This window comes from Rhodnius prolixus, unplaced genomic scaffold, assembly GCF_049639745.1.
Source record: "Rhodnius prolixus isolate KJV_2025 unplaced genomic scaffold, Rpr scaffold_2, whole genome shotgun sequence".
In the NCBI taxonomy this organism is placed as follows: domain Eukaryota; kingdom Metazoa; phylum Arthropoda; class Insecta; order Hemiptera; family Reduviidae; genus Rhodnius; species Rhodnius prolixus.
Window position 1 is genome coordinate 6,682,020 of NW_027411592.1, and position 20,975 is coordinate 6,702,994.

The window sequence follows — 20,975 nt, forward strand, 5'->3', positions numbered from 1 at the left end:
TCACTTTGTCTTTTTCTTACTCTCCATCAACCCTAAAGTTGCCCTGTTTTACTTCAAGAGCCTTCTATATCATCAGCATGTTCTTTATCGCAATTTGTGTACGTGATAGCGAACAAAGTTACTTATTGTAATTGCAAAGAAACTTTATTGTAATTTGTGTAATTTTTTTCATAGAGATGGTCTGCAAGTCATTTGTGGTGGATCAAAGGCGTCGTTCAGGCACTTACCTTAATGGTTTGCCTTCTCCAGGAAAAATATCCTGGAATTGCTTATTTACAACGTTTTACGTACTGCTTAGTTACTAGATTAGGCATGTGAAGCCACTCCAACTGTCTATTCAACGCTTTGGTCAAGGTCTTACATTAATTCTACCTTACTCACTAACACTCAAAGAACGCACAGATTGCCAGACAGGAAGAGCAGAACTCCAGAAGTAACCGTTGCTAATATAAAGATTCAGCTTCATTCGATATTTCGTTTATAAAATTTTCCCCCCACTCTTTCTTTCTTGCTAGTTATAAATTTCGCTATCACGTACACAAATTGTAGACACATTGATAACAAGGCAATTTTTAATGATTTGGAATTTTTGGTTTGGTCCCACCTGTTCGAGACTTCTTCGATGGATAATAACATTAAAATAATAATTTACTGCATTTTTTTTTATCAGAACATATTCGCATGTTTATGCGAAAATATTCACAACGTTTAGAAAGAAAGAGACAAACTGAGTAAAACATTTATTCCATCCAAATCTGTTTCCTTCCATAAGAAGTATAAAGTAACTAGAAATCTAGTACAGTCGCTAGTGAAGTCATCCTGGAGGAAATGTTACACCAATAAAATTGATAAATGTAAAACTTAGGAATTTCTTTTGAAATAGCAAAAAAACTCGGTTTAATTATTGGCAATAGAGAGCTTTAGGTCTGCGTTTCCCAACCTTTTTTGGCTCGCGTACCAATTGGTAGTACATCATACTAAATTGTACCACTTCGTAAAAATTATTGTATTTCGTGAAATTTGTTATTCGGAATGTGTTATTTTATGATTATCATCATCTTTATTTATACAGAAATGCAATGTATCTCTTGCAAAGGAGTTCAAGTTCATGTTCTCTTTATAAATTTTGCAAAGTGTAAGTTCTTAGTTTAAAAACATTTTTTTAAAAATTACTTCTCCCCAAAATACTATTTAATTTACAAAGTTCTTCTTTAGGATTATTATATTTGTGCCCAAATCTTATAAATAAATATCTTTTAAGCATTCAACTACCTGTAAGTACCAATTAAAATTAATGTTGCTTGGGTAGAGCTTACTCATTACAATCAGTCTCTTTAAGCAGATTTTTTTCATAGCTATCATTTATGTTCTCTCACATGATAATTATATTAACTTTTCTTCCTCATTTATCGACAATGATGTAGCTTTTCCTAAATTATCTTTATAGAAGGAGTTTGAAATCCAATTCGGGTTTTCGGGCTTAGGAAAATACTCTTGAGACCCACTAACCATAAAATTGTAAATATTAAAAACTTTACTGTAAATTAATTTATTAATAAAAATCACTTTTATGTATTATAAGAAAAAACATTTATATGACTATTTTCCGCGTACCAACAACTAGCAACTCGCCCAGGTTAGGAAACGCTCCTCTAAAACACTGCAATTTATGTTATTTTTACAACTAACATTTCTCTAAATTTCGGAAAAGAAATCATACAATTCTGATAAATAGGAAAAGAGTTATAAACGTTTGAAATTTCACCGAATTCGAAACGAGTTTGAAAACGCCAAACGTTTGATCTTTAATATCTCATGAACTGTTATCACTAAAACATTGCAATTTGTATTACTTATACAGCTTACATTTCTCTACATTTCGGTAAAGAAATCATTGAAATCAGGTAAATACGAAAAGAGATACAAACGTTTGAATTTTGTAGTTAATTGAAAATCTCCAAAATTTAACCTTCAATATCTCTTTAACTATTATCTCTAGAACATCGAAATTTGAACGAGTTATACACCTAACTATTCTTCACATTTCGATAAAGAAATCATACAATTCTGATAAATACGAAAAGAGATATAAACGTTTAAAATTTGTAGGGAATTCAAAACGAGTTTGAAAACGTCAAAAATGTGATCTTAAATGTCTCGTGAACTGTAATCACTAGAACATTGTGATTTATATTACTTATACAGCTTACATTTCTCTACATTCAGGTATAGAAATCATTGAAATCAGATAAATACAAAAAGAGATATAATCGATTTAATTTTGTAGTCAATGGAAAACCTCCAAAATTTAACCTTCAATATCTCGTTAACTATTATCTCTAGAACATCGAAATTTGAAAGAGTTATACACCTAACTATTCTTCACATTTCGGTAAAGAAATCATACAATTCTGATAAATACGAAAAGACATATAAACGTTTGAATTTTGTATGAAAGTGAAAAATTCCAAAATTTAACTTTCAGTATCTCGTTAACTATTATCTCTAGAACATTGCAATGCTTTCAAATTATACACCTAACTTTTCTCTTCATTTCGGTAAAGAATTTATTTATTTTTTTAATCTTTTATGTCCGTTATTAGTTATTATTTTTCGCGTACCTCCAACCAGCAACTCGCGTACTGCCAGTGGTATGCGTACTACAGGTTGGAGACGCTGTTTTAGGCAATGATCCTTTAATTTAAAATTTATCTCATTTTCTCTTTGCATAGTTCATTTGTAAATTTTTCTCTGAATTATTTAATGAATAAAATCAATGTGGTAATAATCAGTTTAAAAAATAATTGAATATGAATACTGTTTGTATTTTCTTCATTTTTTTTTTTAATATAATTTTGATGACTGTGTAATGTCAGTGTACTGAACTTTGGATTAATTGCAACGCAGGGGTTTCTGTTCGCTCAGTTGACAGTTGACACGCAATTCAGAGATAAAAATGTTCGAAGTAGGAAGGGCTCATTAGGGATGTAAATCAGGAGGAACCTTCATGGTAGCATCCCTTTATCAGTCCATAGTAAACATCTAACTCATTAGAGTAGCAAGACTTCTATTTCTGACAAGAAGCTTTATTCAGATAATTTTCTGAGTTTCGTTACTTCTGGTAAATGTTTAAATCAACTTGATAATTGTTGCAGGTGCTGGAAAATCTAGTCCATTGTGCTGATTTAAGTAATCCAACCAAGCCTTTGCCATTGTATAGAAGATGGGTAGATCTTTTAATGGAGGAATTCTTTCAGCAAGGTGACAAAGAAAGGGAAGCTCATATGGATATCAGTCCCATGTGTGATAGACATTCAGCAACTATAGAAAAATCTCAGGTATGATTGAAATGTACTTTGTTGTTATTATCTGGTTATCATTTTTATCTGCGTGTTTACAACCCCAATAAAAGTAAAGTAATCGCCTATTTTTCAGGCGGGGCTTAACGTCCAATTACAAATTAGGAGTCGTGGACGGGGGGGCGGAAGCTGATACTTTAACAATTTTTTTCTATTACTGGGATCTCCCACTTGCAAAGCCACGCTCATGACCAATAGACCAATAGCCCCTACAACCCCAGTAGGACTCCCCCCCTTTTTTTTTCGCCTCTACCTTACGTATAAATTCTAACAGAATCTCTGAATAGAGGATCTATCTAATGTTTTTGAATTACGTAGCAGCGATTCGTGCATTAAAAATAGTTTATGCATTTATTTGCTGGTCAGCCTTAATCTTATTTTAAAAGTACGTATTTAGGTTAGCCTCAACATTGAAGCTTATTTGAAATTCAAACTGCCTATATAACCCACATATTCACCTAAATTATTACTTTCAAGGAACAAAGCACTAAACTTTTACTTATATTTTTCCTGTTTTAATTTTAGGTAGGATTCATTGATTATATCGTACATCCATTATGGGAAACATGGGCCGATTTGGTGCATCCAGATGCTCAGGATATATTAGATATGTTGGAGCAGAATAGAGATTGGTACCAAAGTATGATACCTCCAAGTCCTCCACCTGCGGATCCACAAACATCCAGTGATCAGGAGGAATCATCAACTGCCCAAGATAGAACTCACGATGATATCAGGTAATACCAAAATACAAAATTCAAGCCTTTTTATAAGAAATCAATTCTGCTATCAACTATTGCTTTATTTCTCTATTAAAACGATAAATGCGAACAGATTTCAGGTAACACTAGAAGAAACCGAGAGTGAGGAACAATCGTCTACAATGTGACGCTCAGTCTCTAGTATTTGTCATAAACTCACCCAAAAGGTGAGATTTTTTTGCCATTTACCACTTTAATATAATGGTTAATTTTTCCATATTTACAGTTGAATGTATTTAGAGTAGAAAAAAACAAATTTGTTTTTTTTCGCGTTTGAACTGGTTTTCAATGTACTATAAAAAAAAATATCCGTAGATATTAATATAAAAGTCAGGGTCAAGTCTTGTCAATTTAAGTTTGCTTCAATTTAACAGAGAGGACTGGTAGGTTTCGTTCTAAATTACCATTGATGTTAAGTATACGGTCCTACCTCTAATCGAAGTGGTGATATCTCTAGTTACTATTCTGAATTCATAACTTCTACAAGAAACCCACCTGTTAGGGTCCAAGAGTACTTAAGTCACACAAACTTAAAGGTTGTGAAGTATATCCTCTTGTAAATGAGGTTTAATGTCATCAAATGATTGGCGGAGTCAGTCGGCGGTCTAATCCACCTTTTGTGGCTAAAAAATCAACTATGAATGGGTGGTCATTTTTAATTTTTAGTCTTTTAACAGTGGTACTTATAAATAAAACCCTATGGGTTTGCTCACTGCGCGAGAGCCAGTATTTTGACTATTAATTAACGTTACATTATTTTTTGCTAATTATCGCGTTAACTCCTTTTATAGAAATTTGAAATAAGCTAAGTAGCTTATTTCAGGCAAGTGCCTCTTGATACATAGAAACCTCTAGTATCTGTGTATAAAAGTATAAATAAAAGTTTTAAATTGAATCTGAAACCACAAGTTAGTCTTTATTCTATATAACTATGTTTTACTTAGTTATATGGTTTAATCTGTTTTAGATTTAAAAAAAAAAATTAAATAATAATTTCTAATTTCAGGTACAATTGTGGTGGAGACTGAAATAGTTTAGATAATTATTTTAAAGCAGAAGAAAAATGGAATTTAAAATAGAAAGAAAAAATTATTAATTCTGTGTTCCTTCAACAATAAGAATTCTCTCTGACCGTCTCTTACTCACTCTCTCTTCTCCTTTTCACTAACTCTCCTCTCTCTCACGCAGGCCGTGTTATGCCACTGTACGTTTTGTTAATTAATGCAAAGATTTTTGAATTATTTATTGCGTTAACTTACCACAAAGTAGATAAAATCAACAAGAACCAAAGAGATCATACCAAAAAGAAAGGAAATAATTTTTAAAAATGACTTTTATCTTGAGGATTCCAGAGAGAAGAATAAGTACAAACAAAAATATTTCACTTTAAAAAACCTTTAATTTTGAAAAAAATATAGGAGGGAGAGTCTGGAAACCTTAAGTATTATTTTTAGTTTCCAAAAACACGTTTTTTTTGTTTTATTTCTAAATAAGAATTTTTATTGTTATTTAATTTTAAATTAATCATTAAACTTTTAATTGAATCTCATTAAGCACGCTGGAAAAGGGCAAAAAAGTTTTTTGTTTTTAAATCTGCTCAATAATCGGTATTTTGTGAAGTATTTCCCTCCACTTTAAAAAAAAAAGTATATTTATATATATAGCTTTAAAGCTAAAAAGCCCCTATTTTTTGACTGCCCCTTTTTATTTTAAGGCGCTGGCCGCCTTATCCGCTTCTCCCAGAGAATCCCTCTTCCAGCCCCTACTAAAATCAAAGAAAGATCCCGATCGTTGAGCAGGCCCCGACCAACCGAGCTGTAAAATAAAATTAAAAAAAAAAAAAAAAAAAAAAAAAAAATTAAAAATATAAACAAAAAAATTATTAATAAAAAAAACTTGAAAATCCAGATAAAAAGTATTTATTTTTCTAATTTCTGCCTCCAAGTCACAATACAAACCAAATAAAGAAAGTGAAAAAATTATATATCCCTCATTCATTCATTCCTTCCCACTTTGGACAAATTTCCTTTACCTTCCAGATAGAAGTCACACACTAAAAAAAAGAAAAAAAAATCATAAAAAGCTTTGTAAATATTATACATATATATATATTTGTGGTAGCGTCTCATGTAATAATGTTAAAATGTGAAAATAAGTAAAAGTAAAAGTAAAATTTAAAAAAAAATTATATGTATTTTGTCAAATTTTCAAAAGTGAAAAAAAAAAAATAAGTATGGCAAAAATTAAAGTATGGTATGTATAAAAACATAATAATTACAAAGAAGATTAAATACAAGCAGGGTCATTATTTCTCATATTCACTACTTAGTAAAAGTAAAAATCCAAAATAAAAGAGTCCCTTCTCCTTTAGAATTTTCTAAATCACTGGTTTTTGTGTCTCTCCGCGCAAGAAAAAATTAGTATTATCTTTAAATACAATAAAAAAAGAAGTGTTGACGCTTTCTAATTAAACATTTATCATTGAGGATATTATTAATTAACTCGCGTTTACCTTATTTTATTTTTTAATTTATAGTAATGTATATTAATTATTATTTATCTGCGAAACGCCCTGGTGGCTGTTTGCGCTAAAGAAAAATAATAATAATAAAATGTATAGATTAAGTTATGTTGTTATTATTGACAGTTATTATTTTTTTTAATTAGATTTAAATTAATATAAATAACTAATAATTTGTTGTGGTTCATTTTCGTAACTTTTAAAACTAAATTATAAAAAGTTAGAAAATGAAAATAAAGAGTAGAAAGATTAAAGATTTATTATTTCTATAGTTAAATAAATAGAGAGAAACCAAAGCCAAGGAGATATTTCTAAAACCTAAGCAAAAGAAAAAAGGAAATTAACGACACACATTCATCACCTTTTTCCTTCCACCACCATTGATTGTACATGTAAGAGTAAGAGTACCTCTCATTTATTTCCATGAAACGTTGAAATAAAAGAAATAATAGCAACCATCCAAGAATTAACTAAACTAAATGTGAATTCACTTTATCTTAAAGGGTATTTCCATATTTATTATTTAAGAAAGAAAGTAAAATAATGAATGGATAAATAAAGTGTCGGCGAAGTTTTTTTTGTTAATATCATTACTATTTCTGTTTAAGAAATTCTCTTCATTACTGAGTGAAAACTACTATCTACACTTAAGAGAGAATATTGTTTCAATTACGATGTTGCGAGGAAAAATTGTTCGAAATTAATGACATCTTCGGTAAGTAGCAATTTTTCGGCATTGTGAGGAAACGATGAAAATAATCATCCTAGTACCACTCGAAGATTACAATGCTCTGCCAACGTCATTTGATGGAAGAGAATATTTTTAATTGTAGAATTCTTTGGCTAGCGCACTTTTGGGAAACGAGATTTTGCCAACATGCTAATTATACATATTTGTTCTCGAGAAGATAACTCTTTTACAGGCCAGCACAACATTACGATTGTGCACAAAGTATAACTAGGTTTAGAACCCTCTGGGTGATACTTTTTTCGCGAGGTTAGAGTAATTTGAACTTACCTTTAAAAAGCTTTAATTTCATAACTGTCAAAAAAGTAGATATGTATAGCATGATCGTAGACATTTTTTAAACAAACTTTACAAGCATTTAAGCGATACTCCTTATCAACTCTTACTTTACTGTTTTTCTTGCAACAGTTCTGTAAATGAGTATAATAAGGGAACAATATTCTCCCAAACTGGCAATTTTTTACCTCAATTCATTAATGAAAAAATTTTTGTTCGCAGAATGAATTAAATGATCAAAAAATGAACATTCATATTTATGCAAACACTATTATTTACTTACTTTTCTTGAAAATACAATTTAAATATTACCTTTGTGAAAGAAATTCAAATTTAGTAATTTTTAGCCAATTCACTTACATTATTGTTTTTTCAAGTTTTCATGGAATTAAATATCAATAATAAACAAAAATACAGGGAATGTAATATTTGTTGTTACTCATACTGTATAGTTTGAAATTCTTTATTTTTTAAGAATTCGCGACAAAAATATAACATTAAGAGAAAATTAAAAATAAAATTAGGTTTCATTTCAGAAGGGAAAAAATAAAAAAGTTTATGAAGGCAGATTAGATGAAAAGAAATTATATTAAATTTTAGGAATGATAAAAACGCCACTTTATTTCTCATTCTCCTTCCTTAAAATGATCCCTTCTTTCAAAGTCCCCTTAAAAAAAAAAAAAAAATAGATAAATAAAAACAAATTAATGCAAGCAAATACAACATGGATAACAATTTTCCTAATATAATAAATCACTAATGGAAACGTAAAAAAGAGTAAAAAGCCTTAAATATTGGACCCCCTATGTAGGTTTTTTGCAGTTATGTAAAATGATTCCGATTTTTCAATGTTGTAAATAGATTAAAGAAAATTCAAAAGCTTAAAGAGAAATACTAAAAATATTAAAAAACTTTTTCTGTGCAGAGGGGGAAAAATAGTGTCAGTGTGTGATTGCCCATCCTATTTCTTGGTCCGCCCTCCTTTAAAACAGAAAAAAGAGATACCAAATTGTTTTATTAGAGAGAGTTGTGTTTTGGTTATATGTAAATATAAATGAATATGTATAATGTACTGTCTTATTTAAATTAATGCAACAAAACAATAACAAAATAACAATGTATGGTTACCAATGAAGTAAAGTAGATAATGGAATATTTTGAACCGAATGAGAAAATTTTCACAACCGGATAAAAGAAAATCTGTGAGATGTTTCAGTCAATCATAAAAATAAATAAAAAATATATTAATTATGTTTTATGTTCTTGATTTATATAATAAACACCTAGAATTCAAAACAGTGTTATATTGTGTTCCTAGTTAGTTAAGAAACGATAAAAATCACAAATCACTTTTCAGCAGAAATCTCCTTGAGCGTACTCATAGCTGAATTTCAGCAAGGTCCTGGGGTTTGCTTCTGACTGCTGAAAATTCTGGCGAAGCTCTTCGTTTCAGTTGGTATCTAGATCATATAGCTGCTAGGCCTTGAGGCCCTCAATTTTTACTCCCATGGAATAAGGACCGATACAGCCTCTTCTTTTATCCAGTGCTAGCTTCTTAAGCACATAAAAACCTTCTTTTTATCTAAATTTCACCCCTTTCATCTAAATTATTTAAAAAAATAATAATAACAATAAAAAGAGAAATGAAAAAATGGTTTTCACACTTCATCCTTTTGTTTGTAGCCAGCATAAAAACTGGAAATCCCGCAATCAAAGTTCTTTTTTGATTATATTTATTTACTGCCATTTTTATAAGTGTTGAATGTAGATTTGCAACATGTTATAAGTAAAAGTAGAAAATTAATTCAATGTCGGGATGTTGCATCTAGTTGTAGCACTCCATTATCGTGAATATTTATACGCTGCTCTCATGATACAAGGGTAGATTGCGGAGCGATCTTATTTCTGTCGAATCTCCTTGAAGGATTAACTGCTACCGATGAGAAAAAAGTGTTCGATTGAAGAATTTGGATGAGCTGAATAAGAGGAATGAACTTTATGAAAACAAGTTTTTGTTAGTTTCGTGGACCTAAGTAATTTTCGGTTCGTCATGCTTAGCGAGGTTTGACTAAAAAAGACGCATTCAGAATTTTCCAAAAGAGTTTCGACTTCAAGAATTGGAGATTTAAGAGTAGGAACATTCAGTTATTCCCGATACTTTAAAGCCGTATGTCAACCGCCTGTCTAATTATAATCCAAAGTAGTGTACTTTGTCCGCCGTTGGTATAGAAGTTTAGTTGAAAAAGATAGTAGGTTGGCGAATATATTAGTTAATGTTTTGATTCGCTATTTGCCGAGCTAAGTCAGTGGCATTTGAGGATCCCTTGAAGCGGTAAAAGGAGATATTGCTTCGGACAGTAAGCTTCTGCTCGAGTGAGAAAGAGCCCATTGATACGTAGTGAGGGACATTTCCGAAATCCAAATTAGTGACCCGGTCTTTACTTTAATCTTGATATGCTTTTATAGGTACCCGAGGAAACATAAACGTCTAAATGTAGACGCATAGAAAATTATAGATAAATTTTCATTTTATCTGTTGTTGCATGCACCAACTCCGGATTTTTATTCATAGTCAAATTCTACGCACCAAACTGAAGAATCTATCTTTAATGATGGATGACAATCGGAAACCTTTCAAAATCAATAAAAATTGTAACATGAAGCAGCGCCCAACATTGCGGTACATCATTACGCAGTCTATCCAGTTGGTTTATTATATGATTTTGGAGAGAAGAATCAGAAGAGCACTTAATAAATCCTTGAGAAACAATGTAGAAAGAAAAAAAAGCTTTCTCCACTCTAGAGCGTTGGCCAGTAAGCCTTCGTGATCCAAAACAAAAGCTGTGATAAAGAAGTAGACATTCTTAATTATCACAGCTTTTGTCTATAGCTTTTGTTCTATTAAAATAGTTAATAACGTTAAATGAAGGTTAAACTACATAAATTATCTGAAAATAAGCCCCTTTTTCCACAGTTTAGGTCGAGTCCACCTTTCATAGGACAAATTTTTTAATAAAAGACAAATATATGGGCAAATATATTTCTTATTATACAAAAAAGTTTTTAATTTTATAACTACTTATGTTAATATTTTAACGAAAAATGTCAAGTTTACATAAAATCTGTTTTTAATTCCAAACTTACGAGATTTTTAACACTACACCACATTTTCCAAATTACATTCATTTCTATAACTACCCAAAAGATATATATTGAAACTGCACTAGGAAGTAATCTCTGCTTGTTACCATGTTACCGTCTTTTATTAACAAAATTTATCAATAATATAATGGCTTCTTTTAGTTTCACAAAACCACTTCTTTATACACAGAAATCAAATAACTGCATCATGTATATATATCTTACCAAATAGTTATAAAAATAATGTATGTTATTCCAAGTTTAATTTCTGGAGGTCTACACCTTACCCTTCGCCATTGCCAGAAAGTAATGGGCTATTTTCCCATAATAATAAAATGTAAACCTGGACATTCTATTCTTAATATATAATACAAAAGCTCCTGGTATATTAAAAATTTGTTTTTTCAATGACATTAATAAATCTAGTCATTACTATCATTTTATATAAAGATAATATAATCATTTATTTATTTTTTATTGCAAAAGCTTATTACACACTAATTGAGATCATAATTAAAAAACGATATATTTTTGTAATTGATCAATAAAATCAATAATAAGTCGGCAATTGAAAATCGGCTGTTGTTCAAATAGAAATTTCAACTATAAAAGGATAATAAGTTTACTTTTAAAGTTTAGGTTTACTTTAAAATTTTACATAGAAAAAATTGTCATGCCCCATCTAGCAAGCGATAAGAATTTTAAAATTAGCAAACAATACTTAAAAAAAATATAAAATTTCTGTGACTAGATATAAAATTGTTGACATGGAATGTAAATTATCCCTTTGCCCCTATCCAACGCATGAACTGAAAGAATTGAGAAAAACAGTTTCTAAATACCTCCCTCCATCAAATTTAAATTTTATTAAAATATTTAAAAACAATGTGTCCTGTAACTCCTTAAAAACTTGAAAATTTTACAGGAACAATATCAATAATGGTTTTCATCGAGCGACCAACCTGCTATAAAGTATGTTTAAATTGCTCATTTAAATCAGAGATGTTCTAACTGAAATCTACTAAGCTTGTTTGATTTGCCCGCAACATATAAGTAACGAAAATATAAATGAACACCAAGAATTCATTATTGTTCGGTTAAGTTAAATCTGCTTAGCTGATAATTTATTGAAATTTTTTGAATGTAAATTTTGACCCTTCATTTTTGTTTTAATCATTGCTCAAGTAGAATCTTTCTCATTTCAATGTTTCTAACTTAATATTCCAGGATGGTTTATTATTATCACTTTTTTTTAAAAAGATATTATTCTAACGCTATTAATTGTTACCCATTGGAAAAGTAAGCTGAAAAGTCAGACATCCTTGATTTAAATACAATTTTCTACTCTTTCAAATTCTAAATTCTGATTGATGAAATTTCGATTAATTGCGGTAAAAATTAAAAATTTTAGAAACTAATGTTATTTTTCTAAAAAAAAAAAAAAGGAACAAAAATTAATAGAAACTATTCTACTTGATTGGATGTAACAATGGTGGTGGCGCTGGTTGCTGATGTTCTCTCACTTCTCCGACACAAGACCACAGACCAACCAATGTCAGCAGAAGCAACAAGGACCAAACTAAACAAGACTGTACTCCTCGTACTGCGGCTCCTGTACACAGAGCTGTACCTCCTTCTACTTGTATACTCTGTTTAACAAACATTTTTTTCACATTAAATAAACCTGGAAAGATAAAGAATAAGAAAAAAAAAGTTAGGTAGGGGGAAAATGTTAGTTAACATCAAGCTAAAAATAATGCCTATTCTCTTTCTTGGAGACTCTACAGCCTACCGATTAATGACGTTCAAAGCATCCTGTATTAGGAACAACTGTCTGATGGTGGTGAACTCCGAGCGCCAATGGCCATAATACTGGCACTTTTCACATTTGAAATCATAATAATGATAAAATTATACATCTTTTTACGGTTTTTTTGCGCCTTCATCAGATGACATTCAGAGCTGCAGTCGCACCCTTGTACGAGTAAGTTTTAACCTGGTACTCGGACAGGAGGAATAAATAAACTCACAAACATATGGTACGTTTCTCGCCAGAACAATCACTACGGCCAGTATGCGACTAAACTCTTTTGTTATATCTACTGGAATAAAAGGACGTATATAAGCGCTTAAAAATCGCATTCAGTACTTTTAATTTAAATAAAATTCCAATACTAAAAATAAACCACCATCATTACACAAGAAAGTCAGTTCAGTATATGTATGTACATACTTTTTGTGGTGAATTGATACCTTTTCTCATGTTGCCACAAACCAAAAATGACTATTAACCGAATTTCAATCATTACCTGTCATGTTCACAACCTGTCGCAGGTTATCGACATTAAAACCACTTCTCACGACACATTAGAGTGCTGTTGTCAGGCATGTTAGATGGTTATTTTGGACTACTGGTAGCTTGTTCAGGTTAAGTTCTTGCGACACAACGTTAAATCTTTTAATCCTTTCATAGTATTGAGATGCCGAACAATGGATATGCAATACGTTGAATTTGACTTTTCAGATTCACGCTGGATCTTTTCAATGTCTCATGATGACGGTCCTCTAATTCTGACATCGTAAGGCTATTATTATTTTTAAAAAAAACCAACGCAAAACAAGGGCCTTGTGATTTCATAGAGCACTCGTAGCTTGTTCATCTTACGATCCCTGTAAACTTCAAGATTCAGTATAGATTACACGATTGGAATGGTAACTTAATGCCCTAATGTACGAGGGTCGTTTGAAAAGTCCGTGCAAAAATAAAAACTACTTAATTTTTTGGGGTAAACCTTTTTTATTTTTCAACATAGTCTCCTTTTAGGCTTATACACTTCGTCCAACGCTGCTCTAGTTTGTTGATCCCTTCCGAATAATAGGATTTGTGCAAGTCTGAAAAATAGCCATTCGTTTCTGCAATCACCTCCTCGTTTGAATAAAATCTTTTTCCCGCCAGCCATTTCTTCATATTGGGGAACAAATAGTAGTCCGAGGGAGCCAAGTCTGGAGAATAGGGGGGATGTGAAACGAGTTGGAACCCTATTTCCATTAATTTTGCGACCACAACTGCTGAGGTGTGAGCTGGTGCGTTGTCGTGATGGAAAAGGACTTTTTTGTGGGCCAATCGTGGGCGTTTCTCTTGTAGCTCGGTTTTCAAACGGTCCAATAACGATGAATAATATGCACCTGTAATAGTTTTACCCTTTTCCAGATAGTCGATGAGGATTATTCCTTGCGAATCCCAAAAGACAATCGCCATAATCTTTCCGGCCGAAGGAACGGTCTTCGCCTTTTTTGGCGCAGATTCCCCCTTGGTAACCCATTGTTTAGATTGTTCTTTGGTCTGAGTGTAGTGATGTATGCATGTTTCATCCACAGTGACGAAACGACGCTTAAAGTCCTGCGGATTCTTCTGGAACAGCTGCAAACCGTCCTTACAACACTTCACACGATTTCGTTTTTGGTCAAGCGTGAGCAATCGCGGCACCCATCTTGCGGATAGCTTTGTCATGTCCAAATGTTCATGCAAAATATTATGTACCCGTTCATTCGAGATGCCCACAGCACTAGCAATCTCACGCACCTTCACTCTTCAGTCATCCATCACCATATCATGGATTTTATCAATGATTTCTGGAGTAGTAACCTCAACAGGGCGTCCAGAACGTTCAGCGTCACTTGTGCCCATATGGCCACTCCGAAAATTTTGAAACCACTTATAAACTGTTCTAATCGAAGGTGCAGAGTCACCATAATGTTTATCAAGCTTCTCTTTAGTCTCCTGAGGCGTTTTGCCTTTCATAAAGTAGTGTTTAATCAACACACGAAATTCTTTTTCGTCCATTTTTTGAAAATCACTCGACTTCCTCGATTCAAACGAATGCCAAATACAAAGAAATCGACCGATCTGGCTAAAACTTGGCACACACATGTTCCTCCAAGAGATGCTACTAACTAAACATAACCTCGATACGCGCCAGTGGTGCTATCTCTCTGACTTTGCACGGACTTTTCAAACGACCCTCGTACAACTCTTGGCTTTTTCAACATGAATTTTTATCTCTAATAACAAATCATTACATGAATCCAATTGATTAGTCTTTCCATTACATAAAATCTAAAAACTAAGAAAGTGCTGTTTGCTTACCTTTTCAGGTAGGACAGGCATCGTTCGCAGTCTAATTTCTGGAATTCTTAAAGTTTCTACTTTAGTAATCTGAGATCGAAGGCTAGGATCAGTCAAAACGTCATCAGGTTCAGGAATATCTCCTTCAAAGTTAAGAAACATCAGAACTCTATTTTGAATAAAAATGAATATTCTATGAGAATAACACGTTCACTGCGCCAACAATGAGCGCTTAATGTACTGGCTAATGTCATACTTGTTGCAGCACTCTCTTATTTGATTGTTTCTTGCGAAACGGTGGAACTGCTGCTGCAAACCATTAAACGCAGTGAACGAGAAAGAAAAAACAGCTTTTAACACTTTATGATAAATTTCTTTAAGTTAAAATACCTTGTAATATCTGCATTGAATTGCCATTATCAATAAACCAAGACCATGAGAATTCTGCAACTACAGGGATCTGAAATTATTCTTATCTCAAGTATTTCATTACAACAATTAAAATAAAATCAACATTTAATTATAGAAAAATTAATTTCATATATTTACTTGAATATTTTGTACAGTGGATGACTCACAACCGGTGCGGCATGAAGTAGAATCTAAACTAGCATCTCCATAGGATTCTTGACACACTAAGACATAATTATTAAATAATGATTACCTGTACAACTGTTTAAATAAGCACAAAAGTCACTAATTACACACATACTTGCTTTGCAAGCTTCAGTAACAAATAGTTTTCCATCATACTGCTTCTTACCGATCAATTGGGCCAAAGTAAAAAATCGACATCCTCTAGAACAACTTTCACCCGTAGCTATCTAAATAAATTACAAGTAAAGATTTCATGATTTTGTTTCTTAAGAAAAAAAAAAAACCGTATAAAAAGATACTGGTAACAAAATACTAGCTTACACTATTGGATCCAATAGACACTTTTCTCAAACATTCACTAGCACAATTATCTTCGGTGCTAGATTTTTCTTTCAACAGAATTGCATTAGTTTCCACCGAACCATCAGAAAACACGTAATGAAACGCAGTTAACAGGAACAACAGAAACGATGGATCCGGTGCCATAGTTTGTTTACTGGACGCCATGAAGCTTAGAGACTCAACAGTGTTGAACTTGTAGGTGGAAGAATTAATTAACAAATAAAAATAATTATTATATTAACTTCACAATATTCTATACGATAAATAAAAATCCCGACTCTTATCATTGGAGTGTAAAAGAAACTTTGCCTTCACTTTTTTTACGAATAAAAGAAATTTAAGCTGTATTCAGAGGGGGCTCTACCTAGATTTTATGTGCTTGCATTATTTTTAGTTTGAACTATTTCGATATTTTCCTGAGAGAATTCTTAAACTTCCTTGGAACAATAAAACGCATGAAATATCAAGAACCTTGATTACTTATGAAAATTGTCTTATAATTAAAAATATTGGATTATTAATTTTAATTAGTGATGTCAATAAAAAAAAAAACACTTTCTCATTTGGATGTTTGATTAAGGTTCAGGGCATAAGGCATAATGCCCGAAACTTATTTTATTTTCACTAAAAATTGCAGTTAGAGGTTAAACTTCAACAGCAGGCCCTACCACCTAGCGCATTCAACTTAGCAAGTAGGTCGTGCTGGAAAAACCAGGATCTACCCAGCTACAGTGATACGAGTGTGTCTTGAGGGGCATTTGTTCAGTTCGTTAGGACAAGGTCTGTAGCAACGGAGAACATGTCCAAAATTGGAGGCCCATTCTCAAATTTGATCCTGTTAATTGTTATAAAATTAATTTTAGATATGAATATATTGGTTTCGTGACCGTAAATTGTTAAACATAGGATGGAAGATTCGCGAGGAATCATATCCAGGCCCTGAAGAGGACAATATATTTGTCGAAACGTTGGCAAAGAGGCGAGTTGTTTTATTTGACCAATTTCTCGCAAATCTTCCTTCCTAAGATTAATTTTAGACTTAAGTACTTAGACTAAATATTCTTCGCTCCATACTCTTATGTCTAATCTAACAGACAGGATTGATGCTCCATCTCGAGGGAGCCATAACAAATCACTGGGTTGAAGAACTATAGATTCAAATCCCCGCATCATCTAAACACAAGCCAATTTGTGTTCATTGCTACTGAATACATACAAACACATTTACATTTAATACTTATGTACAGCGCTAATGACCAAGCTGACGGTGCGACGTAACAAAAAATACTTTTGTTTGCGCAAAAACACTGGTACTAAGGAGCGGCAATATATAGTTTAGTTCACATTGTATTTGGACTATAGCTGCTCCCTTCGCAATTTACCAGGTTTCTGAAGTAATAACTTTTTTATTTAATTATTAATATTATCAGTAAAGTTTTTTATTTAAGAATTTTGAGTTGTTTTTCGATACTGAACACATCGTAGAAGTACGGCATGTAATAAAACCAGTGTTGGTATATATGTTAACTAAAGTAAGAAAGTTTAGGGCATCAAGTTAAGGAGACACCATAAGAACTATATAAAAAAACTACATTCTCAAGAAGTAAGAATTATTCTTCTTTCTTTTAAATAACATTTTACAATATGAAACGAGCGGAACTGGAACAGATTTGCCTTTAGGTGAAATTAAATAGTAGGTTATATGTTCATTTTTTATGATAAGTAAATGTTTAACATCAGGAAATAGGATGCAGTAAAATATTTGTATCAGCGAATAAATAATGACCTTGAATCGAATAAATATACAGGGAGAGTTTAGTTTAAACTAGGACAACTGTATACCTACTGCGTCAACCAAAAATATGTCGGTCAGCTTATATAAGAAAGTAAAAATTATACCGGAACATGGGTTAAATAAATAAATAACTATTAGCTAATTAAAATAAGGGCAACAAACTCATCTCTAAATGAAGGAAATTTAATAGGAAGAGATATATTAATACGCTTCTCTATAGCTAAAACAGTATTGTTTGCCTTGGCAACTGGAAGGAAAGAAACTTTGCGTGAAATTAAATAAAACGTATAAATTATAATTTTTAATCAATTTACATGTTGATCATTGTATCTATTATTATTATTTTTTGATTTGAATCCTTCCTTTCATTTTCTCTTTCCAAGGTTCCTAATAATGTTCAAAGAAGCTGAAATAAATCAGAATGTGCTGGTAAATTTAGAATTTATCTGCTTGGAATAAGCAAAAATGAATTTTGAAATCTCCTAATACTTCTTGACCAATTGTTATACTTTATGTCAAATTTTCTTCTAACATTGACTTTTTAGAAGAGGTTTTTACAAATTGAAATCTCTTTGTGTATTGGTAGTCTATATTTATAAATTCAAACAATAAACTTTCGGACGCAATTTGTCAACTCAAAGTGGCACGTTACTAGATAGATTTTTTAGATATTTTCAAAAAGAACACAAACACTTTTTTAAAAACTTTATATACTCATTGCAAACAGATATTTCTGTAAATTTAATTTGAATCATTGTACAGAAAATGCCACCTTAAGACTTTTTTGGGGTGACATGTAATAGAAGAAGACTTCCTCGAAAGTGCTCCGAAACGTATTACAAGATCTCTTTACCTGCCTAATATTAATAGGATTTGAATGCATAATCAAAATCCTAATTTAGAAGATTCATATACTTAAGTTTTGTGAAAATATTAAAATGAAAATCGAAGAATCTGTAAATTTAATGACGTTGCTTGCACGCAATACACATATGAAAATGGTATCTTATGAATTTGTTTTAGCTGTGCCAGCATTCTCTCACCATTTAATGCGGGAGAAATTAAGGATATCAGACCTGATTTTTTATCGGGAATTCTCCCATCAACTAGTTTGCTTTAGCTATACGGTTTCCGGGGTAATAAAACTTGAGAACTATTCAGAAATGTCCACTTTCTAATAAAGTTCCATAACTATTAATTCTGCCTGAGGGAGAAAGAGTGTACTTGGTCATCTTTAAGCTCTAGCTTGCAATTTTTATTGACCAGAAAAGATAATGTCTTACACCTCAAGTTTAAGGTGTGCGGCGTCTCTACAACTAAATTCAATTTGCATAATCCTTTGTTTAATGGGCAAATAATAGATAAATGCCGTCATAAAAGCGCCGTTACTTTAACTAAAAATCTCACTTTTATCACTTTTTTCTCAAAAGATTGCACACACTGAAGTTCTTCAGGGATGAGAGCGCTTCTTGGGCTTTGCAATGCAAATACATTAACGTTTCCGACGCTGATTACACAAAGGCCGCATAGTGTGTATTAGAACGGTAGTACATTTGGCACTCGGTATCTTTCCACCACACATGAAAATTCCTCTCTCATACGATGTATTTAACAGATATCAACCTCCACCCAAGGGTGATACTACATCTAAAAAAGGAGATATCAACCTCCACCCAAGGGTGATACTACATCTAAAAAAGGAGATATCAACCTCCACCCAAGGGTGATACTACATCTAAAAAAGGAGATATCAACCTCCACCCAAGGGTGATACTACATCTAAAAAAGGAGATATCAACCTCCACCCAAGGGTGATACTACATCTAAAAAAGGAGATATCAACCTCCACCCAAGGGTGATACTACATCTAAAAAAGGAGATTTTTTCTTTAAGAGTAGGCTGGATACCTTGTATTGAACCATGAAGTTACACTAATGAGAGTGAAGTAAAGATAATACACTTCTTGCTGAAACAACAATGTCACACCAAAGGCGAGAAGACTTGGCTTGTAAAGTTTTACAAATGAATAAAACGAAAATAACAAAGCGAAAACTTTATATCACCGTATTGATGATTTGTACCATCAAACTTGATCATAACGGAAGTAAAAGTAAGTGGAACGCAGTTTTTGGTGCATCTACCTTCATTTCATTCACTCATTAAAAAAAAAAAAAAGGTCAAACTAATTACTGAATTAATTGCTTGTTAATCCGATATTCAATTACATACTCAACCTTCAAACAACTCACTGCAAGCTGATAGTATCGAACAGGTATGGTAAATTCAGCTTGTAAACTACACATTTAGAATATAAAAGTTTTCAAAAGCTTTTTAAAATGATACGTACAAATGACTTCAGCACTTTGAATCCAATTGACTAAGTAATCAAGTTTGTTAAAGGAAAAAATATTACTGTTGGAAGTTTCGGCTAATGTTTTGTCGACAAATATTTGCATTTCAGAAATTCATATTAATATGGAAGTTCCCAAAGTTAGAAATAGGAAGTTGGTATCAATATTCAATTTAACTTTTATTATAGCACTTTATGTCTTACTATGCTACCAAAATTTTTATACGTCAAGTGAACTTTAACTCAATTACACAATTTTATCTCAATGAAATTGAAAGATTTCATTCATTAATTTACTCACAGATGTTCCAATCATCTAGATATAAAAATCTGGTGTGAAAATAACTCAATTTTCCCTCAAGCCAAATATTTCCAATATAAATTTTTGTTCCAAAATTTAGTTTTTCACAAATAAATATGGTCGCGAGGAAGAGTTTGGTTCTTTCAACGTACAATTACAAATTAAAAATATCCACAATAGTCCAATAGTCAAGATCATGGCCTCTTTACTCTTGAAATGGTAAAAATCTGCTCAGTGCAACTGCGAAAAATATTTTAAATATTCTTTGAAAATGCATAGATGATAATATAGTCAATGTACGTTTCAGTTACAAGTAATTACAGGCAGATGCAGACATTTAGTGGACAAATAATGCACGAAGTTTAAATAAAGTCTGTGAAGCCATTTCCTCTTCGCTGGAGAATGAGAATGTAGATAGGGAAATTAAATCATTGGAACATAATACTAGGCGACATTGAAACATGGTGCAGGCATATATCATTTCTACTTACTAGCCTTTCAAACAGGAGGCCATGTTGCGGAATAATTTATTCTTTACCTTTTCGTTAGATGTGTAAACAATTTTCCACAAAACAAAAATAAAAATAATTTTTTCGCAAGTAATTTTTAGATGTGTTGAACTTATTTAGAATAGTTGTAAAGGAAGATATTTTGTACC

General features: G+C 31.8%; 2 protein-coding genes across 17 annotated transcripts in view; one reads left to right on the forward strand and one right to left on the reverse strand.

The window, feature by feature from the left end:
• The window catches only part of dnc (phosphodiesterase dunce), a 423,485-nt gene extending 417,134 nt beyond the window's left edge, over window positions 1–6,351 (forward strand). For all 16 annotated transcript variants that reach the window (XM_074117428.1, XM_074117438.1, XM_074117433.1 and 13 more), the window contains 4 exons: window positions 3,156–3,338; window positions 3,885–4,096; window positions 4,194–4,287; window positions 5,127–6,351. In XM_074117428.1, coding sequence (XP_073973529.1) covers window positions 3,156–3,338; window positions 3,885–4,096; window positions 4,194–4,248 — 450 coding nt within the window. In that variant the 3' untranslated portion in view covers window positions 4,249–4,287; window positions 5,127–6,351. The remainder of the gene's footprint in view (window positions 1–3,155; window positions 3,339–3,884; window positions 4,097–4,193; window positions 4,288–5,126) is intronic.
• Window positions 6,352–10,691: 4,340 nt separating this feature from the next.
• Window positions 10,692–16,059, reverse strand: LOC141448793 (uncharacterized). Its single transcript, XM_074117445.1, has 6 exons — window positions 15,851–16,059; window positions 15,645–15,756; window positions 15,482–15,567; window positions 15,323–15,392; window positions 14,954–15,075; window positions 10,692–12,455 (listed from the first exon to the last, which is right to left on the reverse strand). The coding sequence occupies exons 1-6, from the start codon at window positions 16,034–16,036 to the stop codon at window positions 12,276–12,278; spliced, it is 756 nt and encodes a 251-aa protein (XP_073973546.1). The 5' UTR covers window positions 16,037–16,059; the 3' UTR covers window positions 10,692–12,275.
• Between the last annotated feature and the right edge of the window lie 4,916 nt (window positions 16,060–20,975).

Excerpts from the sequence above, each read along its gene's own strand:
- LOC141448793 (XM_074117445.1), bottom strand. The coding sequence starts at position 16,036 with ATGGCGTCCAGTAAACAAACTATGGCACCGGATCCATCGTTTCTGTTG. Across the intron at positions 15,568-15,644 it reads TACTGAAGCTTGCAAAGCAA|TGTGTCAAGAATCCTATGGA; the intron begins GTATGTGTGTAA and ends ATTATGTCTTAG. Across the intron at positions 12,456-14,953 it reads TGCCTGTCCTACCTGAAAAG|AGTATACAAGTAGAAGGAGG; the intron begins GTAAGCAAACAG and ends TTTGTTAAACAG.